The 17,557-nt window shown below is 42.4% G+C and overlaps 1 protein-coding gene across 5 annotated transcripts in view; it reads left to right on the forward strand.

Moving 5' to 3' along the window:
* Positions 1-17,557, forward strand: part of GSN (gelsolin) — an 89,293-nt gene that overhangs the window by 60,701 nt on the left and 11,035 nt on the right. For all 5 annotated transcript variants that reach the window (XM_007474579.3, XM_056812038.1, XM_007474578.3 and 2 more), the window contains exons 4-12: positions 1,294-1,455; positions 2,736-2,885; positions 4,124-4,213; positions 5,985-6,117; positions 6,760-6,848; positions 8,118-8,333; positions 10,965-11,098; positions 13,525-13,615; positions 17,156-17,326. In XM_007474579.3, coding sequence (XP_007474641.2) covers positions 1,294-1,455; positions 2,736-2,885; positions 4,124-4,213; positions 5,985-6,117; positions 6,760-6,848; positions 8,118-8,333; positions 10,965-11,098; positions 13,525-13,615; positions 17,156-17,326 — 1,236 coding nt within the window. The remainder of the gene's footprint in view (positions 1-1,293; positions 1,456-2,735; positions 2,886-4,123; positions 4,214-5,984; positions 6,118-6,759; positions 6,849-8,117; positions 8,334-10,964; positions 11,099-13,524; positions 13,616-17,155; positions 17,327-17,557) is intronic.

Genomic DNA, 17,557 nt, shown 5'->3' on the forward strand with positions numbered 1-17,557 from the left:
TAAAACCAAGCAAGACATAGAAAGTCACAAAATGTAAAATAAATAATCTGACTACATCAAATTAAAAAGCTTTTGTACAAACAAAACCAATGTAACTAAAATCAGAAGGGAAACAACAAATTGGGAAAAAATCTTCATAGAAACCTCTGACAAAGGTTTAATTACTCAAATTTATAAAGAGCTAAAACAATTGTACAAAAATCCAAGCCATTCTCCAATTGATAAATGGGCAAGGGACGTGGATAGGCAGTTTTCAGATAAAGAAATCAAAACTATTAATAAGCACATGAAAAAGTATTCTACTCTTATAATCAGAGAGATGCAAATCAAACAACTCTGAGGTATCACCTCACACCTAGCAGATTGACTCACATGATAGCAAAGGAAAGTAATGAATGCTGGAGGGGATGTGGCAAAGTAGGGACATTAATTCATTGCTGGTGAAGTTGTGAACTGATCCAACCATTCTGGAGGGCAATTTGGAACTATGCCCAAAGGGCAACAAAAGACTGTCTACCCTTTGATCCAGCCATAGCACTGCTGGGTCTGTACCCCAAAGAGATAATGGAGAAAAAGACTTGTACAAGAATATTCATAGCTGCACTCTTTGTGGTGGCCAAAAACTGGAAAATGAGGGGATGCCCATCAATTGGGGAATGGCTGAACAAATTGTGGTATATGTTGGTGATGGAATACTATTGTGCAAAAAGGAATAATAAAGTGGAGGAATTCCATGGAGACTGGAACGACCTCCAGGAAGTGATGCAGAGCGAGAGGAGCAGAACCAGGAGAACATTGTACACAGAGACAAACACACTGTGGTATAATCGAATGTAATGGACTTCTCCATTAGGGGCGGTGTAATGTCCCTGAACAATCTGCAGGGATCTAGGAGAAAAACACTATTCATAAGCAGAGGACAAACTGTGGGAGTAGAAACACCGGGGAAAAGCAACGGCCTGACTACAGCAGTTGAGGGGACATGTCTGAGGAGAGACTCTAAACAAACACTCTAATGCAAATACTAACAACATGACAGTGGGTTCGAATCAAGAACACATGTGATACCCAGTGGAATCACGGATCGGCTATGGGGTTTGTGGGGGGTGGGGGGGGGAGGAAAAGAAAATGATCTTTGTCTTTAATGAATAATGCTTGGAAATGATCAAATAAAATATAAAATTTAAAAAAAAAAGATAGTGGAGGCAGCAGACCCTTCTGTTCAGTCCTCCTTGGCCTTCTGTACTTCTCCCCAAGAAGTAATTTTTTTCGTACTTCCCCTCTATCTTACAGAAAGGTGGTGTGGCCTCTGGCTTCAAGCACGTTGTGCCCAATGAGGTGTCTGTGCAGAGACTGTTCAAGGTGAAAGGACGTCGAACGCCCCGGGCCACAGAGGTGCCTGTCACATGGGATAGCTTCAACAACGGTGACTGCTTCATCCTTGACTTGGGGAATGTAAGTGTCCTTCTCAGTCCTCACTGCCTCCCTCTATTACTCCATTTGTTGCTGAGTCCTTTCCTTAGACACCTGTATTTCATGGCACAAGTGCCATCTGCTCTCAGCTGGCTTTTTCCAAAGGCTGTCACAGTAGGGCTTGGGCTTATTGCAGATAAGGAAGACATGACTATATCCTCACCTACCTGTAAAGAGAGTCAGGCACATTCACATCAGTATAAGCATGCACATACTTGCAAACAGTCAGGCCTATGTAGACCCGGGTACATGGACATACATACAAGAAAATATATGCATGGATGTGCATCATCATCATCACTATTTTGATTGGATCTGTGATTTCACTGGCATGAGGAATTCCCAAGAAAAAAATCTCCTCTGCTAATATAGACCAACAGAGAAAACATGTGTTTAGACATACATATATTACATGGGAATTATATGATCACATGCCAACCTATGCTCATTATGTATATATGTATATGTACATACATATATATACACATACACACAGATGTATAATATACCTCTTATACTAGCACACAAATATGGACCCAGATGTATGCATATGTGTTTGTCAATTTTTATCTTTCTTCGTAAACCAAAATTCTTAGCATTCATTTTTTTAATTTTTGAGTTCCAAAATCTCTCTTTTTCTCTTTCTTCTCTCCATTACCCTCCTCGAGAAGGCAAACAATTTGATATAGATTCTATATGTGCAATCATGCAAAATATTTCCATATTAACCATGTTGTGAAAGAAAACACAGACCAAAAAACCCAAGAATAATAAAGTAAAAAAAAGTATGCTTTGATTTGCATTCAGTCTTTATAAGTTCTTCTTCTGGAGGGGATAGCATTTTGATATATAAGTCCTTCAGAAATGTCTTAAATCATTGTAATCCTGAGAATAGCAAAGTCATTTGCAATTGATCATTGTATAATACTGTGATTACTGTGTCTAATGTTCTCCTGGTTCTGTTCATTTCACCTTGCATCAGTTCGTTTAAGTCTTCCCAGATTTTTCTGAAAATGTTTTCCTGAAAGTATCTTTGTGTAATACAGGTACAATGTATGCCCATTCTTCTTGTGTAATACAGGGATATGCCTTCATATGTGAATACCTGGGTCTCTCTGTGTGTGTTCACATGCAGCTTGAGTTTTGCTTGTGTTTCTTGCTCTTGAGACAGCAGAGAGAAGGTTGGCACAACTAACTTCTGCTCTTGTACCTGAGTTTGCTGATCTGACTGTATAGCTTTATGTTTGTTCTGTGCCTTGCAGGACATCTATCAGTGGTGTGGCAGTAAGAGCAACCGTTTTGAAAGGCTCAGGGCCACCCAAGTGTCCAAGGGCATCCGTGACAATGAGCGGAGTGGCCGGGCCAAGGTGCACGTTTCAGAGGAGGGAGCAGAGCCTGAGAAGATGCTCCAGGTGAGCCTCCTAACTTGTTATTGACATTTGATACATAGTGAAGTGGGTGTTGTGACAGAGAGAGAGAGAGACAGACTGATAGACAGAGAGAGAGCCATCCAGAACCAGAGAGAAAGACAGAGAGAGAGACACAGAGAGAGAGAGACAGAGACAGAGAGAGACAGAGACAGAGACAGAGAGAGACAGAGACAGAGAGAGACAGAGAGAGACAGAGAGAGACAGAGACAGAGAGAGACAGAGACAGAGACAGAGAGAGACAGAGACAGAGAGAGACAGAGACAGAGAGAGACAGAGACAGAGACAGAGAGAGAGACAGAGAGAGACAGAGACAGAGAGAGACAGAGAGAGACAGAGAGAGAGAGAGACAGAAACAGAGAGAGACAGAGACAGAGAGAGACAGAGACAGAGACAGAGACAGACAGAGACAGAGACAGAGACAGAGACAGAGACAGACAGAGAGAGTGAGTATAGATTGGTTTAATGTTGCCTTTTAGCTTTTGACCCTATGGTCACTGTAGATCAACCAAATTTCCCAGGGACTATCTTTTAGGCAGTTTAACTTCTTCCTGTGGTTCATCTCAAAGCTGTGTATTTTTTAGGATTGCTAACTGTAAATCCACCTGTATTTTGGTACATGATAGGACTATGAGCCTCATATTTTGGTGCACTGCTCTGTGGGGACATCATTTAGGTGCCTGACTGAGAAACAAGCTCCCTAAAACACTTCCTTTCCCAAAGAGATCATGCCTTGGGGCTCTGACTGGTGTCTTGGGACCTTTTTGCTTCTTCCTTCTCATAATGGAAAGGCCTATATATTAAGAGGCCTGTAATACATATACTCAGTGACCCCTTGATGTGCTTGTCCTTAGTGTCTAATGTCCAAGTGGAAAGAATGTAGAGATGTAGCTATTAGTAATCAGGTTTTGGGGAAAATCCCATAGGATTTCAGAGTGGGATGGGGTCTCAGAGGGTTAGTTATCCCTCACCTTCCTTTTAGAAATCCTCTGGTGATATTGAACTTTCAACTTCCTGAAATAGCCAATTCACTCTCTGATTATTAGGAACTTTTCCCTTACATCCCTCTTTCTCTTATAACTTTGTCCTCATCCCTCCTAGTTCTTTTCAACTCAAGCTGTTCCATCTGAGGACCTGAGCCATCTACACCTGGTAACTAGGAGCCTCCCACATTGTTTGCCTGTGCCCAGAAGCTCATTTTCCCCTCTGTACATTTCTAATAGGTCCTGGGACCCAAGCCCACTCTTCCTGATAGCCCAGATGACACCATCGTGGAGGATACAGTCAATCGCAGACTTGCTAAACTCTACAAGGTAAGCATATGGTGTAGGTGAAAAAATCCTGAATTTGGAGCCAATCATTGGGCTTGAAATTTGGCTCTGCTACTTTTTATCTGTGTGGCCATGGGTTGGTCACTTAACTCCTTAATCCTAAACTTCATATTCCTCATCTGAGAATTAAATGGGGTTAATAATATATATTCTGCCCACTCACTAGGGTTGTTGTGAGGGCCAAATGAAGCCATAGATAGAAAGTACTTTCTAAGAATTAAAAATTGTGTAAACTTCCTTTTATTTTTATTACAAGGTATGGAGAAATAGTTGGGACAAGGGATCTGGCTATTGTGGACTTAGTATGGAAAGTGGTCCAAGCAGATGTAACCTGGAGGGTTAGATAGGAGTGAAGGAAGGGTCACTGTTACTTAACTCAGCAGTCTTTTCAAACTGGCTCCTAAGCAGAGTTCTGGACTCCAAAAGCTCAGCATAGTCTTTACCAGATGTTCCACTCCAAATATAGAGTACAGCAATCAGGAACACCCCTGGGCTTAAACAGTACATTGTAGAAAAATAAACATTAAACTGGAAAAATCAAGGAATCTGGGGTCTTGTTAGGGCTTTGGCACTAATTTGATATGACCTTGGAGAAATGACTTCCACCCTCCCAAACCTCAGGTCTCTCTTCTTTCCAGTTGGGGAGAACAAACAACCCTAACTACCTTTTCTTGTGTGTTGTGAAGACAAAAGGAGAGAATAACCAAGAAAGAGCTTTAGAAGTTTTAACCTACTATTGAAACACATAGAAAACAAATGCTGCTGTTTGGGTGCTTTGGTTCCATTTGTTTATCTATTTATTTTTAAATACTCTCCATCTTAGTACTGCCAGTCTGACTGATGGGGGTTTGCCTGAAATACCAATGTGACAAGAATAGTGTGGTGTAGTGAAGCTTTATTGGAGGAAAGACTGGGGGTGGGTGGGAATTGGAGGGAAGGAGGCAGAGGTAATATAACAAGGATTTATTGGAGGTAAGGAGGGGCAAAGAGGGGTGGTCCTGGTGCTGTGGCGTCCTAGGGAATAGTGAGGGGGGAGGGGGAGAGTTCAACACCAGTAAAGGTGGCTGCTGAATCTCCACCTGAGAGGAGATGGGTTTAATCTCTTATAGGATTGGAAGAATAGGAGGTGTAGGGATGAGGTAACCCAGATTGCTTCTATTGATCAAGGTGGGACCAACCTCATTGGATAGTCCTTAAAGGATGAGGAGTCTTGGTCTCTGGGGTTGGTGGGGCTAGTTCTCAGGAATGGTGTCCAGCCATGCAGGATGGGCTAAGGAAAAAATAGTTCTGGTGTTCTGCTAGGTTTTGCTGGGTCTTTGTTTCTGTTTGGACAGTGCTGAGAGGAGGGGAGGGGCTGCTTCAGTAGGGACTGGGGAAAGGGGGGTGTTGGTCCCATGGTCTAACAAATACCATTTCTAAGACAGAAGAGCAACAAGGGTTAGGCAAGTAACCTGCCCAGGGTCATGTCTTAAGGCTAGATTTGAACCCAGGTCCTCCCAACTCCAGACCTAGTGCTTTATCCACTGTGCTACCTAGCTGCCCCCACTTTAGTCCCACTTGGAGGCAGCTAGTGTAAGAGAGTGGTAACTTGGAATTTGGCTCCTGGTTCGGAATCTGGCTCTGCAGAGTCTGGGGGTGAGATGGTCACTAAGTGCAAATGTCGACTCTCTACTGTCTCAGGGAAAAAGCCTAGAGCCCCTTTTAAGGGCTGGGCAGGCAGATGGTGACCCTGTCCTGTTCTCTTCCCTAACAGGTTTCCAATGGTGCTGGGACCATGACTGTGTCCTTGGTGGCTGATGAGAACCCCTTCTCTCAGGCAGCCCTGAGCTCTGATGACTGCTTCATCCTGGACCATGGCACCAATGGGAAGATCTATGTCTGGAAAGGTGCCTGAGAAATGAGGGAGGGCAGACTCTGGTTAGGATAGAAAACATCTCAGATCTCATTTGTAATAAGATACCCAAATTCAGTGATTCTAGACAGCTTTAGTCTTGTCTAGAAACTGTGTCTATTGGGTGAAGGAGAAGGCAGAGGAATAGAAGCTTGCCTGGAAAACCTTTTCTTATAGTGCACATTAGGACTATAAGCCAGTCACTCCAGAGATTCCTGGAGAGGCAGCCTAGTACAGCGATAGAATAAAATCCCTGGGTGTTGGCTTTCTCAGGGGTGTGGAAAGTGATATCCTATTCAGGAAAAGAAGTGTTTAGGGAGGTTAATGATGAATAAACCAAGGAAGATAGGGAGTGCCTGATTCCCTGTGACTCTTGACCCCTTCAGGAGACATCAGAGCAAGCTGGGTCCCAGCTGTGATGGCTGGGTACAAACCCAGATAATGAATATCTTAGGAGGGCTGAGATCTCTTCTTTCAGGGTCTTGAATGCTGCTGATTGTCAAGAAGGTCGAGGGTTCCCTCAGAATCCTAGAACTATGTCTGTGAGCTGAGCCTCCCTACTCTTCCAGTGTGGTCAGACAGGAAACTTTCTCCTGAAATCTTCCAGCTTGAAAGGTTCCCCTTCACTCCTCCACAGGCAAACAAGCTAACATGGAGGAGAGGAAGGCTGCTCTCAAAAGTGCCTCTGACTTCATCTCCAAGATGAACTATCGCAGGGAGACTCAGGTGAGACACTGATGCCTTTGTGCCTGGGGAGGAGGGGGACAGTTCAAGCATGGGGTGCTTATCCCTTTGTCCCAAGACCTGGACCAATAAGGAACAGCTGAATCTAGGGAAGGGAGCCTACCTAGGGGAGCAGCATTAGAAAATGGGGAAGGAGGTCAAGGTAAACAAGTGAGTAGCAAAATAACTACTGGCTGTTTAGCATCTGAGAGGAGGAGCCCAGGGAAGTGTAAGGCATGGTCTCTGCCTTTTATATTCCTTTTATATAGATTCTGCTAAGTGTGTATCTATATATAGTCTATAGATATGAGCTCAGTAAGGGTAGACAAGGTGCTTTCTCTAAACTTTGTATCTCCCCCATGGCCTAGCATGGTGCATGACACACAGACGACACTTAATACATTTTCTTTGAATTGAATTCAGAATTTTATTGTTCCAGTTTTGACTCTCAGTAAATCTCCTCTAAACCTTTGGAGTTCCCTGTCCAATCATGGAATTGGGATCTAGGATTTCTAGGAACCAAAATGATCATGATTCAATCATTTATCATCAAGAATTTATTAGGTACTTTTTATATCCTGGGCACTGTGCTTATTGCTGGGTCAGGGGAATTACTAAGACAAAAAGAAAATGGTCCCTGCCCTTTATGAGCTTATGTAGGGAGAAATAACACATCTGTATAAATACTTTTGTATCTGATCCAGGGCATCTTCAGGCTGAATTAATTGATTCTCTTCTGAGAACCTCATTTTTTTTAAACCCTCACTTTCCATCTTAGAATCAATACTGTGTATTGGTTCCAAGGCAGAAGATCAGTAAGAGCTAGGCAAATGGGGGTTAGGTGACTTTACCAGGGTCATATGGCTAGGAAGTATCTGAGGTCAAATTTGAACCCAGGATCTCCCATCTCTAGACCTGGCTCTCAATCCACTGAGCTGCCCCTGAGAATCTCATTCTTATTGATATCTTTTGTTTTCGTTTGTAAATATGTCTCCTCCCCACTTCATTCACCTACCCAGTAAGCCATTATTTCTAACAAAGGTTGAAAGAAGAATGAAAGGGAAAAAGCAGTTCAGCAAAGCCAACCAACACATCAGTTATGCCTCATAGTATATACACTATTTCATACTCAGAGTACTCTACTTCTGCAGAGAGGAATTTATTGATACTTAAGGGTAGACTTAATTCTCTATTCTCTTGGGATCCCAAGAGATCCAGGGGATACAGCGTAAACCCCTTTATCATGCTTTCTTGTGCCTTGTTCCTCCCCAGATCGAAGTCCTCCCAGAAGAAGGTGAGACCCCACTGTTCAAGCAATTTTTCAAGAACTGGAGGGAACGGGATCAGACCCAGGGTCTGGGAGTGGCTTACATTTCCAGTCATATTGCCAATGTTGAGCGGGTGCCCTTCGATGCTGCCACTCTGCACAACTCCACAGCCATGGCCGCCCAGCATGGCATGGAAGATGATGGCACTGGCCAGAAGCAGGTACCTTGTGGATGGAAACATTGGGGCTGGAGAGCAGAGGAGGAGGGAGGGAGTGCTTCCAACCCAATCCTACAGTCCTTCCATTGAAACACTGGCCTTTCAGACTCCAGACATGTTAGGGAAATAGATCTGAATATATTTTGTTGTGTTGTTTTGTGTTATGTTACATGGTACTTTAAAACAACAATAACAAAATAATAGCTTGTATTTTGAAGTTTGTAAAGCATTTTACAAATATCATGTAAAATGTTTGATAAATATCATCTCATTTTATACTCACAATGATCCTAGGGGGTAGGTGCTATATTATCTTCATTTACTGTTGAGAAAACTGAGGCATACAGAAGATAAGTGACTTTCCCAGGATTGAATAGCCAGTTTGAATAACTAGACTCAAATTCAGGTTTTCCTGGCTTCAGGTCCAGTGTACGGTCCCCTATCCCACCTAGCTGACTGATGTACATTTTGGTACACAATAATTTCACGGACATCTTTGTAACCAAAGCTAAAAAGTATTTTCACATTATCCCTTAACACTAATGACTTTAAAGCTAGCAGAGTGCTTTCCTGTGCAATATTTCTCATCTTAGGAATGAGAAAACTGAACCTCAGAAAGATGTAATGCGTTGCCCCAGGTCACACAGCTAAAAAATATCAGAGGCAGGTTTTGATTTGGGAGCTTCTGACTTCCAGTCTTGACATTCTATCCCACTTGACCTTTATAGTAAGAATCTTGAGAGTTTGAGTCAGATTCAATTGTGGAAAGTTTCTAATTGGCTTCATTCCTTCCTCAAAGCAGTTTTTATTTATTTATTATTATTGTTTTAAATCATTTAGAGTTGGGAAACTTCAGCCAGTCTGGTGTAGGAGGCAAGGTCAAAAGACTTGATTTCTCCTTCCAGCTGAGCCACTAGCTTGCTGGAAAATCTTGACCAATAGTTAGAATAATAAACATTTAGGTTGAACTCAGTGGACATTAGATAGAAAGTTGGGCTTAGAGTCAGAAAGACCTGAGTTCAATTTTTTTATTTTATTTAAAAAATATTTTTCCATGTTTCCATGATTCATTTTCCATCCCTCTCCACTCCTGGAGTCAACAAGCACTTCCACTGGGTTATACAAATGTTGTGATACCTATTTCCATATTATTCATTTTTTCAACAGAGCAATCTTTAAAAACTCAAACCCCAAATCATATGCCATATAAACAAGTGATAAGTCATTTGTTTTTCTTCTGAGATTCTATTCCCATAGTTCTTTCTCTTGATGTGGATAGCATTCTTTCCCTGAGTTCAAATTTGAAACTAGCTGTGTAACCCTGGGCAATTTGCTTAATCCTGCTTGCCTCAGTTTCCTCCTCTGTAAAATGAGCTGGAGGAGAAAATGGCAAACCACACTGGTATCATTGCCAAGAAAACCCTGAATGGAATCACAAAGAGTCAGACACGACTGAAACGACTGAATAACAACAGTAACAATATTGGATTCAATAGTTTTCAAACTCTTCTACCAGTACTATCTCATTTGATCCTCACAACATCTTTTTGAAGTTGTTAATATCCATTTTCATGTTTCAGACGGGAAAACTGAGGCTCAAAAGGGGAGACAACTTGCTCAAGGCTATATAGTGTTAAGGGGCAGTCAGGATTCTAGCTCAGCTCTTTACGCTACTCCACACTCTGGCAAAGTATTTCCCCTTCTCTGGAACTCAGTTTCATCATCTGTAAAATGAATGATCTGGATTAGATGTTCTCTAAGGTTGCTTCTACAAAGGTCACCAATATTGAGAAATCTGTCCCTATGTGACCACCAGATGGTGCTGCAGAACAGCAGACAGATTTAGAAGGCTGTGGCAACTGTGGGTGTTAATGACACAGAATATCTTCTAGTATATAAATAGGGGTATCAGAGGAGATTGTCCAAAATTCTACTAGTCCATCTCCTTGCCTCTGGGCAAGCACTATACTTAGGGCAGTCCAAGTGGAAGATGATGTTGAAAATGGCTCTTCAGTGAATGACAGGCTAGTCTATTGGATTCAAGCGCAAATAGAAATGGGGCTACTAATCCATACATAAGGATCCCTGCAGGCCACATATTGATTTTTAAAATGTAGTATTACCTATGTTTTATTGTTTAGTCGTTTTTCAGTTGTGTCTGACTCTTAATGATCTCACTTGGGATTTTCTTGGCAAAGATATCTGAGTGGTTTCCCCTGTCCTTCTCCAGCTCATTTTACAGAGAAAGAAACTGAGGCAAATAGGATTAAGTGATTTAGCCAGGGTCAAAGAGCTAGTTAAGTGTCTGAGACTGGATTTGAATTCATAAAGAGGAGTCTTCCTGACTCCACATCTGGAGTAATCTCTAAATAAAGGCTTATTGATTGCTTGGAGGAAATATCCACGCTGAAAAGTTGAGGAAACTAAAGCTCTAAAAAAGAGCTATGCTCTGTACAAGGCCAATACACTAGAATGCTGTGCTGGAGTCTGTATTCAAACTCAGATCTTCCATGTTAAGTCAAACATTCACTCTTTCCATTGTTACTAGAAGTCCTCGACTATATTCTGCCTTCCAACCCATCTTCCAGGCCACCTGCATTGTGCATGTCTCTGATTGTCTCATTGCCTTGGCAGATCTGGAGGATTGAAGGTGCTGACAAAGTTCCAGTGAACCCCTCTACTTATGGCCAGTTCTATGGTGGTGATTGCTACATCATTCTGTACAACTATCAGCATGCTGGCCGACAGGGACAAATCATCTATTACTGGTAAGCATCCTGGTGTGAGGAGATGGGACGGGACAACTATCATTTGGGAGGACTCTTAGCTGGCCACTTGGTCAATCAACACTACTGATGGACTCAACAGGCATTGTGACTTGATGGAAAGGGCATCAGGCTGACCCTGAGAGGGAACAAGTCTGGTTTTAGTCTGCCTCTGCCCTAGGCTTTAGCAGATTCCTCCCTGACTCTGGGCTCTGGTTTTTCTATCTGAAATGAGAGGAGTGGGATTAGATGCTTCCTTCCAGATTTAGGTCATGGTGGTCCATGATGACTGGACCTCATTATTGTCCTTGCATTTGAGGCTTCTTATTGCAGCAGAGCCTGGTGGTCCCAGTGCCATGTATTTACTCAGACTGCTGGTTGGGAATTTTATTGTTGTTCAGTTGTTTTCATTTCAATTGTGTTTGACTCTTCATGATTGCAATTGGGATTTTCTTGGCAAGAATACCAGAGTTTTTCACCATTTCCTTCTCCGATTCATTAGTTAAGCAAATAGGGTTAAGTGTCTTGGCCAGAGTCACTCAGCTAGTAAATATCTGGGGTCAGATTTGAACTCAGGAAGATGAGTCTTCGTGCATACAGGGTTGGCATTCTATCTATTGCACCACCTAGATGCCCTGTGGTTGGGGATAAAAAGTTTAAAAAAAATTATACTATTCCTTGTAGTCTACTGGGACAATATGATAATAATAGTATCTATCTGGTACTTTAAGATTTGAAAATCTTCTCACATATCATCTTATTCTCACAACTCTGGAAGGTAGATACTATTTTTTTTAAATAACCTTTATCTTCTGACTTAGAATCAATACTGCGTATTGGTTCTAAGGCAGAAGGGCAGTAAGGGCTAGGCAATGGGGATTAAGTGACTTGCCCAGGGTCACACAACTAGGAAGAATCTGAGGCCAGATTTGAGCCCAAGACCTTCCATTTCCAGACCTGACTCAATCCACTGAGCCACCTAGCTGCCCCTCAAGGCTGGATTTAAATTTAGTTTTTTTTTTTTACTCCAAGTTTGGCATAATATTCACTATGCCACCTAGGTATTCTAAGCCAAAATATTATGGTTCTGTGCTATTTGAACTTTTAGATCTTGATGCTTAGAAGCTGAATGAGATAATACAAATTAGTCTGTTCTTTGTGCAAAGATTCTCTATAGTGGCTGCTCATTCCAAGCCGGGGCTAGAGAGCAAAGACTTACAGGTTCCTAGATTTTGAATTGGAAGGAACTGTGGAAGTCATTGAGTCTCATTGTCTCATTTCATAGATAAGGAAACTGAAGCTCAGAGCTATTAAATGACTTGCCCATGGTTGTATAGTATTCTAGTATAGGTCTTTTTGTGCTAAGTCTAAGGCTTTCTCCACTATACCACCTGGTCCTTCAGAAGTCTTTCTATATCTTTTTTCCTTTCTCTTTTTGGTCACCTGGATTTGGGCTAGTATCCTCTGGGAAAGTGTGAGCTTCAGAAGGATTGCATGTGGAGGCTCTAAGAGCTCTATTATATCAGCCAGAAAGAAGCCTAGCAGCCCTTTTTGTGGTGGCAAAGAATTGGAAATTGAGGAGATGTCCATAAATTGGGGAATGGCTGAACAAATTGTGGTATCTGATGGTGATGGAATACTATTGTGCTGAAAGGAATGATGAACTGGAGAAATTCAGAAAGAGCTGAAAAGACCTCCAAGAACTGATGCAGAGTGAAATGAGCAGAACCAGGAGAACATTGTACACAATAACAGCAATATTGTGGGATGATCAACTGTGATACTCTCAGCAATAGAATGATCTAAGACAATTTTGAGGGATTTATGACAAAGAATGCTATCTGCCTCCAAAGAAAGAACTATTAGAATCAGAATGCAGATCAAAGATCAAAGCAGACTTTTTCATCTTAGCTTATTTGAGTCTTTATTTGGGGTTTTGGTTTTTATATGAGTATTCTCTTATAACAATGAATAATATGGAATATGTTTTGCATGATAATACATGTATAACTCAAAAGGAAAAAAAAAAGAAGCCTTGGTTCCAGCCCAATTCATCTCTTAACCCACTATGTGATATTGGTTGAGGTGGTTCTCTTAGAGCCTCAATTTCCTTCCTCATCTTTAAAGTGGGAAATATGTGCCTAATACCAAGAGGCCATGGACAGATATGGAGAGATAATGAATAAGGCAGAGCTCTGCAAGACACAGAAAAAATGAAAAGTGGCAGTGATTCTAGCAACTCACATATATGCTGTTCGTTCCTCATGGCAAGCCTGAGTAAGGCCAAGAGAGCTGAAGGGATTTGTCTTGAGGTTACATGGCCATTTATTGATGGGCCTCCTGACTGTAAGGCCAGTGCTCTTTTTAGTATATGGCTGCCTCAGTAACGAGAATGCTAATGCTAATGCTGATGATTCTTCTGCTTTTAGGCAGGGGGCTGATTCAAGCCAGGAGGAGCGAGCCACCGCTGCTATCCTCACCGTACAGCTGGATGAGGAATTGGGTGGTACTCCAGTACAGGTAACATATCTCTGCTGTTGGGTGGGCCAGCTTCCCATAGGGGATGGGGTCTTGGAGGTGGGACGGTGTCGGCAGAATGATGAATGGAACACAGCTTTCTATCCAAGCTGCAGCACAGGTTTCATAGGATAAACTGCTCTGCCTTGGCTGAGGCTTGGCTTTATTTTATACCCTTATGATCACACATCTATTTAGCACACAGTTTCATTCTCAACATACTTGTTTCCATAGAACCTAACAACAGATATGAAGCCTAAGGAGAAAGTCAACAAAACATTGTTGCTAAGTGCATGGTCAGAGGGTAGAATCAACATGACCCAGATATATGTTGAGGAATTCAGAGCACAAATTTGCTGCCTAGAAAAGAGGATCCTATCTAAGTGGGTATATAAGAATAATTTTGTAAGTGGGATCTCCTGGTAATATTCTGGGGGGACAGAATGGGACATCTGCATTAACACTGCAAGCAAGGGGCCAAGTAAGAATAATTATCATAATAATTCCAATAATAAGGGGATGTTAATAAGGAAAGTTACTTAGGGAGATTTCAGTGGGTGTTTCCATCCTTCCTGGGGGCTGCTTTGCAGTCCCTGGTTTCCATGTGTGACTGTGTCAAACAGCACGATCTTTGATGGCTCCTGGCATATCTCCACCCAACCCCATTTGAATGTTATCAGTGAGTAGTCTTTTACACCTAAATCTTGGTCATATTCTCATCTCCAGAGCTAGATCCTCCCATATACCAGCCAAAAAATAACTGATTCCCTATACAGTAGTGGAGAGGTTCATTGGAGGGGCTTGCTCCATGTTGGACAAACTGGAGGGGATACAAGGATTGACCTGAGAGATATTTGCAGCTATGGTGTAGGCTCTGTCCCTCCCCTAGTAATGCCAAGACACCTTCAGTGCCTTCAGAAGGGACAGGGAAAGATATGAGTGGGGGGTAGCATAGGGAGGGGACTTCCCAAAGCCCACTGGCTCCCTTGAAGGAGCCGGGATCAAGCCTCTCATAAGCAGCTGTCTTTAAATAGATGTTCAACTGCTTTGGATCTATGACCATAATACAGACACATCCTTTTTTTTGTGGATACAAGATAAATTTTCAATAAATTGGTCATTTGTCACTAGGCTAATAATCCACAGGACATTACTTCTACATAGTTCACATGTAAAACGTTTCTTTTAAAAAAGTTTTATAGCACTCATTGTTACATATTATCATCATAGTTTTACCTAGCATACACATATATTTAAACATGTATACAATGACACACATACTTGCAACATATTACAAGGGAATCACTTTAAAAGACTGATATATATTAATTTAAGGTCGCCAAGGAATCAGCTATGTAATTCCTAATGAAAAACTCAAGTCAGCCGTCAGCCTTTTTTGGAGTTTAATTACAATAGGAGCAAGAAAGGAATTAGAGATATATAGAGAGAGAGAAAGGGGAGAGAAGGGAATAGGGCTTAAATACCCCTTCTGTTTAGGCTGGGCCAAAAGGCCCAAGTCCTTAGATAGCTGGGGCAAAGAAAAGAGATCAGTCCCTATTACTCACGTGTCCAAATGGAGAAACAGTCTCAGAGGCCCCCACCTTCAGCTTCCTTCAGAGCAAGCTTCCTCAGAGCCCAGGAACCACCCCGACCAAAAACTCCAACCCCCTTCTGTCTCCAGACCCTCCTATCTTTAAGGGCACCATCCAAGTTGCCTCCCCTCAGTCCTCACATCTACCAATCACTCTTCATCAATTTCCCTGTCAATGGAGGCTCTCGCTTAACCCAGGACCGCCCAGAGGTTTCTGGCTTTTGCACATGTCTGTTGAAGGTCATATTTTCAAATGATTAAATCTATACTCCTTTGCTACAGCCCTTTCTAAATCCTGTTAACTTGAGTATGGTAGAGATTGGAATAATTAAATTTTGATCTAGGCTGCAGCCCTTACTCAATCCTATTAGGACTGAATAGGGTGGAGATTTATTCCAAGTATCTCCATTGTATCAATTCTAAAATCAATCAAGACTCAAAGAAATTCCTGTTCTATGCTTAAGCATAGGTCAAAGTCCTTTCCATTGTTCAGCAAAGGGTTTCTGTCCTAAAGTAATCTTAAGAAGGGAGGAGAAGGAACCTCCCATGCCAATGGGGTTTACATTCCAATAGACTATCAGTAAGAAATTTTCCAAGTATGAAATATCCCAATGGTGAAATTTCCAACATTTATAAGTCTAAGGAAATTTGAGGTTTACAAACACGACTGCCTACTTGTGTCATAGGTATGATTATATCCATTCTTGTGCTTCTGCATATGCACATGTATTTGTAACTATTCGACGGTCCCCCTTACCCTGTATGAATATGTACACCTTATTCTGTGACAAGCAAAAGATGAAATGATTGAGGAAATGAAGGTTTGATCTTCTGAGTGTATTAATTTATTAAGCAATGCATGACAATTGCCCAACAAACAAGGACCAAGCCCCTTCCTCAGTTTAGAGCTCTACCCCTAATAAAGGGGGAGACAGACTTTTATATGTTAAGAACAATTTAGTCAAGTAAGAGTAACTAAATAAAAGGACACAATGCAACATCAGGGAATCTGATTTCTAATTGGACGAAAGATGAGGGGCTTTCCAAGATGAGAGGGGAGAGTGAACAGGTGCAATTCCATGAATGCAGGAAGTGACCTCCTCCTCCCCAAGTATCTGTAGCCAATCAAAGGTAGATGGAAACAATCACTGACTGATCAGTATGGGGCCAGTTTCCAGATAAGACATGTGGGTTGCTTGAGATGGACAATTATGAGAAAAATCCTTACATCAGACATAGGATCTTACCGTGTTTCTGGTCCTCGTAACCTGGGTCCTTTGTTAAGGGTCTCTACCCAAGAGGTACAGGTGCTCCAGTTTCCCAGCCACGCAGGTCTGAGTTCAATACATTCTGGTTTTCTTTCAGTTCTGATGATTAAATAAAGTTTTCTCACAGTACAGAATTTGGACTAAGTCTATAATTGGATAGACAGAGAAACTAAGTGAGCTCCAGAACTGAGTTGCAACATGGTGGCTGTAGGGTTCATTCAGTTCCCAAAATTAACCATTTGCTGTCCTAATCCTCCCAATTTCTTGCAATACATACTTATACATATAAGGAGGTATGTGTGCGTGTATGTGTATTCCAGCATGTGTAAGGAGTACGCAAGCACCATAGCATTCACGCATATGTACACAAGCGACAACATGCATACACATGCCGTGTCTGTACCCATATTTCTAGCATGTACTGAATTTGTAGAGTTCATACAATATACATATGTTTGTATAGGAGCACACATGTTATATGCTGGTGTTACCAGGTATAAGCCTATCCTTGTCACAGAATTCATGTTACATATATGTGGACATACACAATCCCACATGCCTCTTTACCTTCCTTGAGTGTGATGGGAGAAGAGTCTGAGGGATTCTGTAGAGGAAGAAAAGGCTGATGCCCACCCTGACCCCAGACCCCTCTTCTGACACCCCGTCTTCACTGCCTCTTCCTAGAGCCGAGTGGTGCAGGGCAAGGAGCCTGCCCACCTGATGAGCCTGTTTGGCGGTAAGCCGATGATCATCTACAAAGGTGGCACGTCCAGAGAGGGTGGGCAGACGGCCCCCGCCAGCACCCGCCTCTTCCAGGTCCGCTCCAGCAGCGCCGGAGCCACCAGGGCCGTGGAGGTAACTCTTGCATCCCCTTCCCCACATAGGGGTGGAAAGGGGCACGGGAGATACAGCAGGGAGAAGCAGAGCCAGTGGCCCTGACCGTGAGCCTGTGCCAGACTCTAGAGCGGGAGGGAGGGAGAACGGACCCCCTGAGTCCTTCCTCTCCTGTCTCCACCACTGTGAGGTTGGAGGATAGAGTAGAAAAGACAAGGGATTGTGGGTGTAGAGACCTGGACTCCCAGGAGA

The sequence above is a fragment of the Monodelphis domestica genome, chromosome 1 (assembly GCF_027887165.1).
Source record: "Monodelphis domestica isolate mMonDom1 chromosome 1, mMonDom1.pri, whole genome shotgun sequence".
Classification (NCBI taxonomy): Eukaryota; Metazoa; Chordata; class Mammalia; order Didelphimorphia; family Didelphidae; genus Monodelphis; species Monodelphis domestica.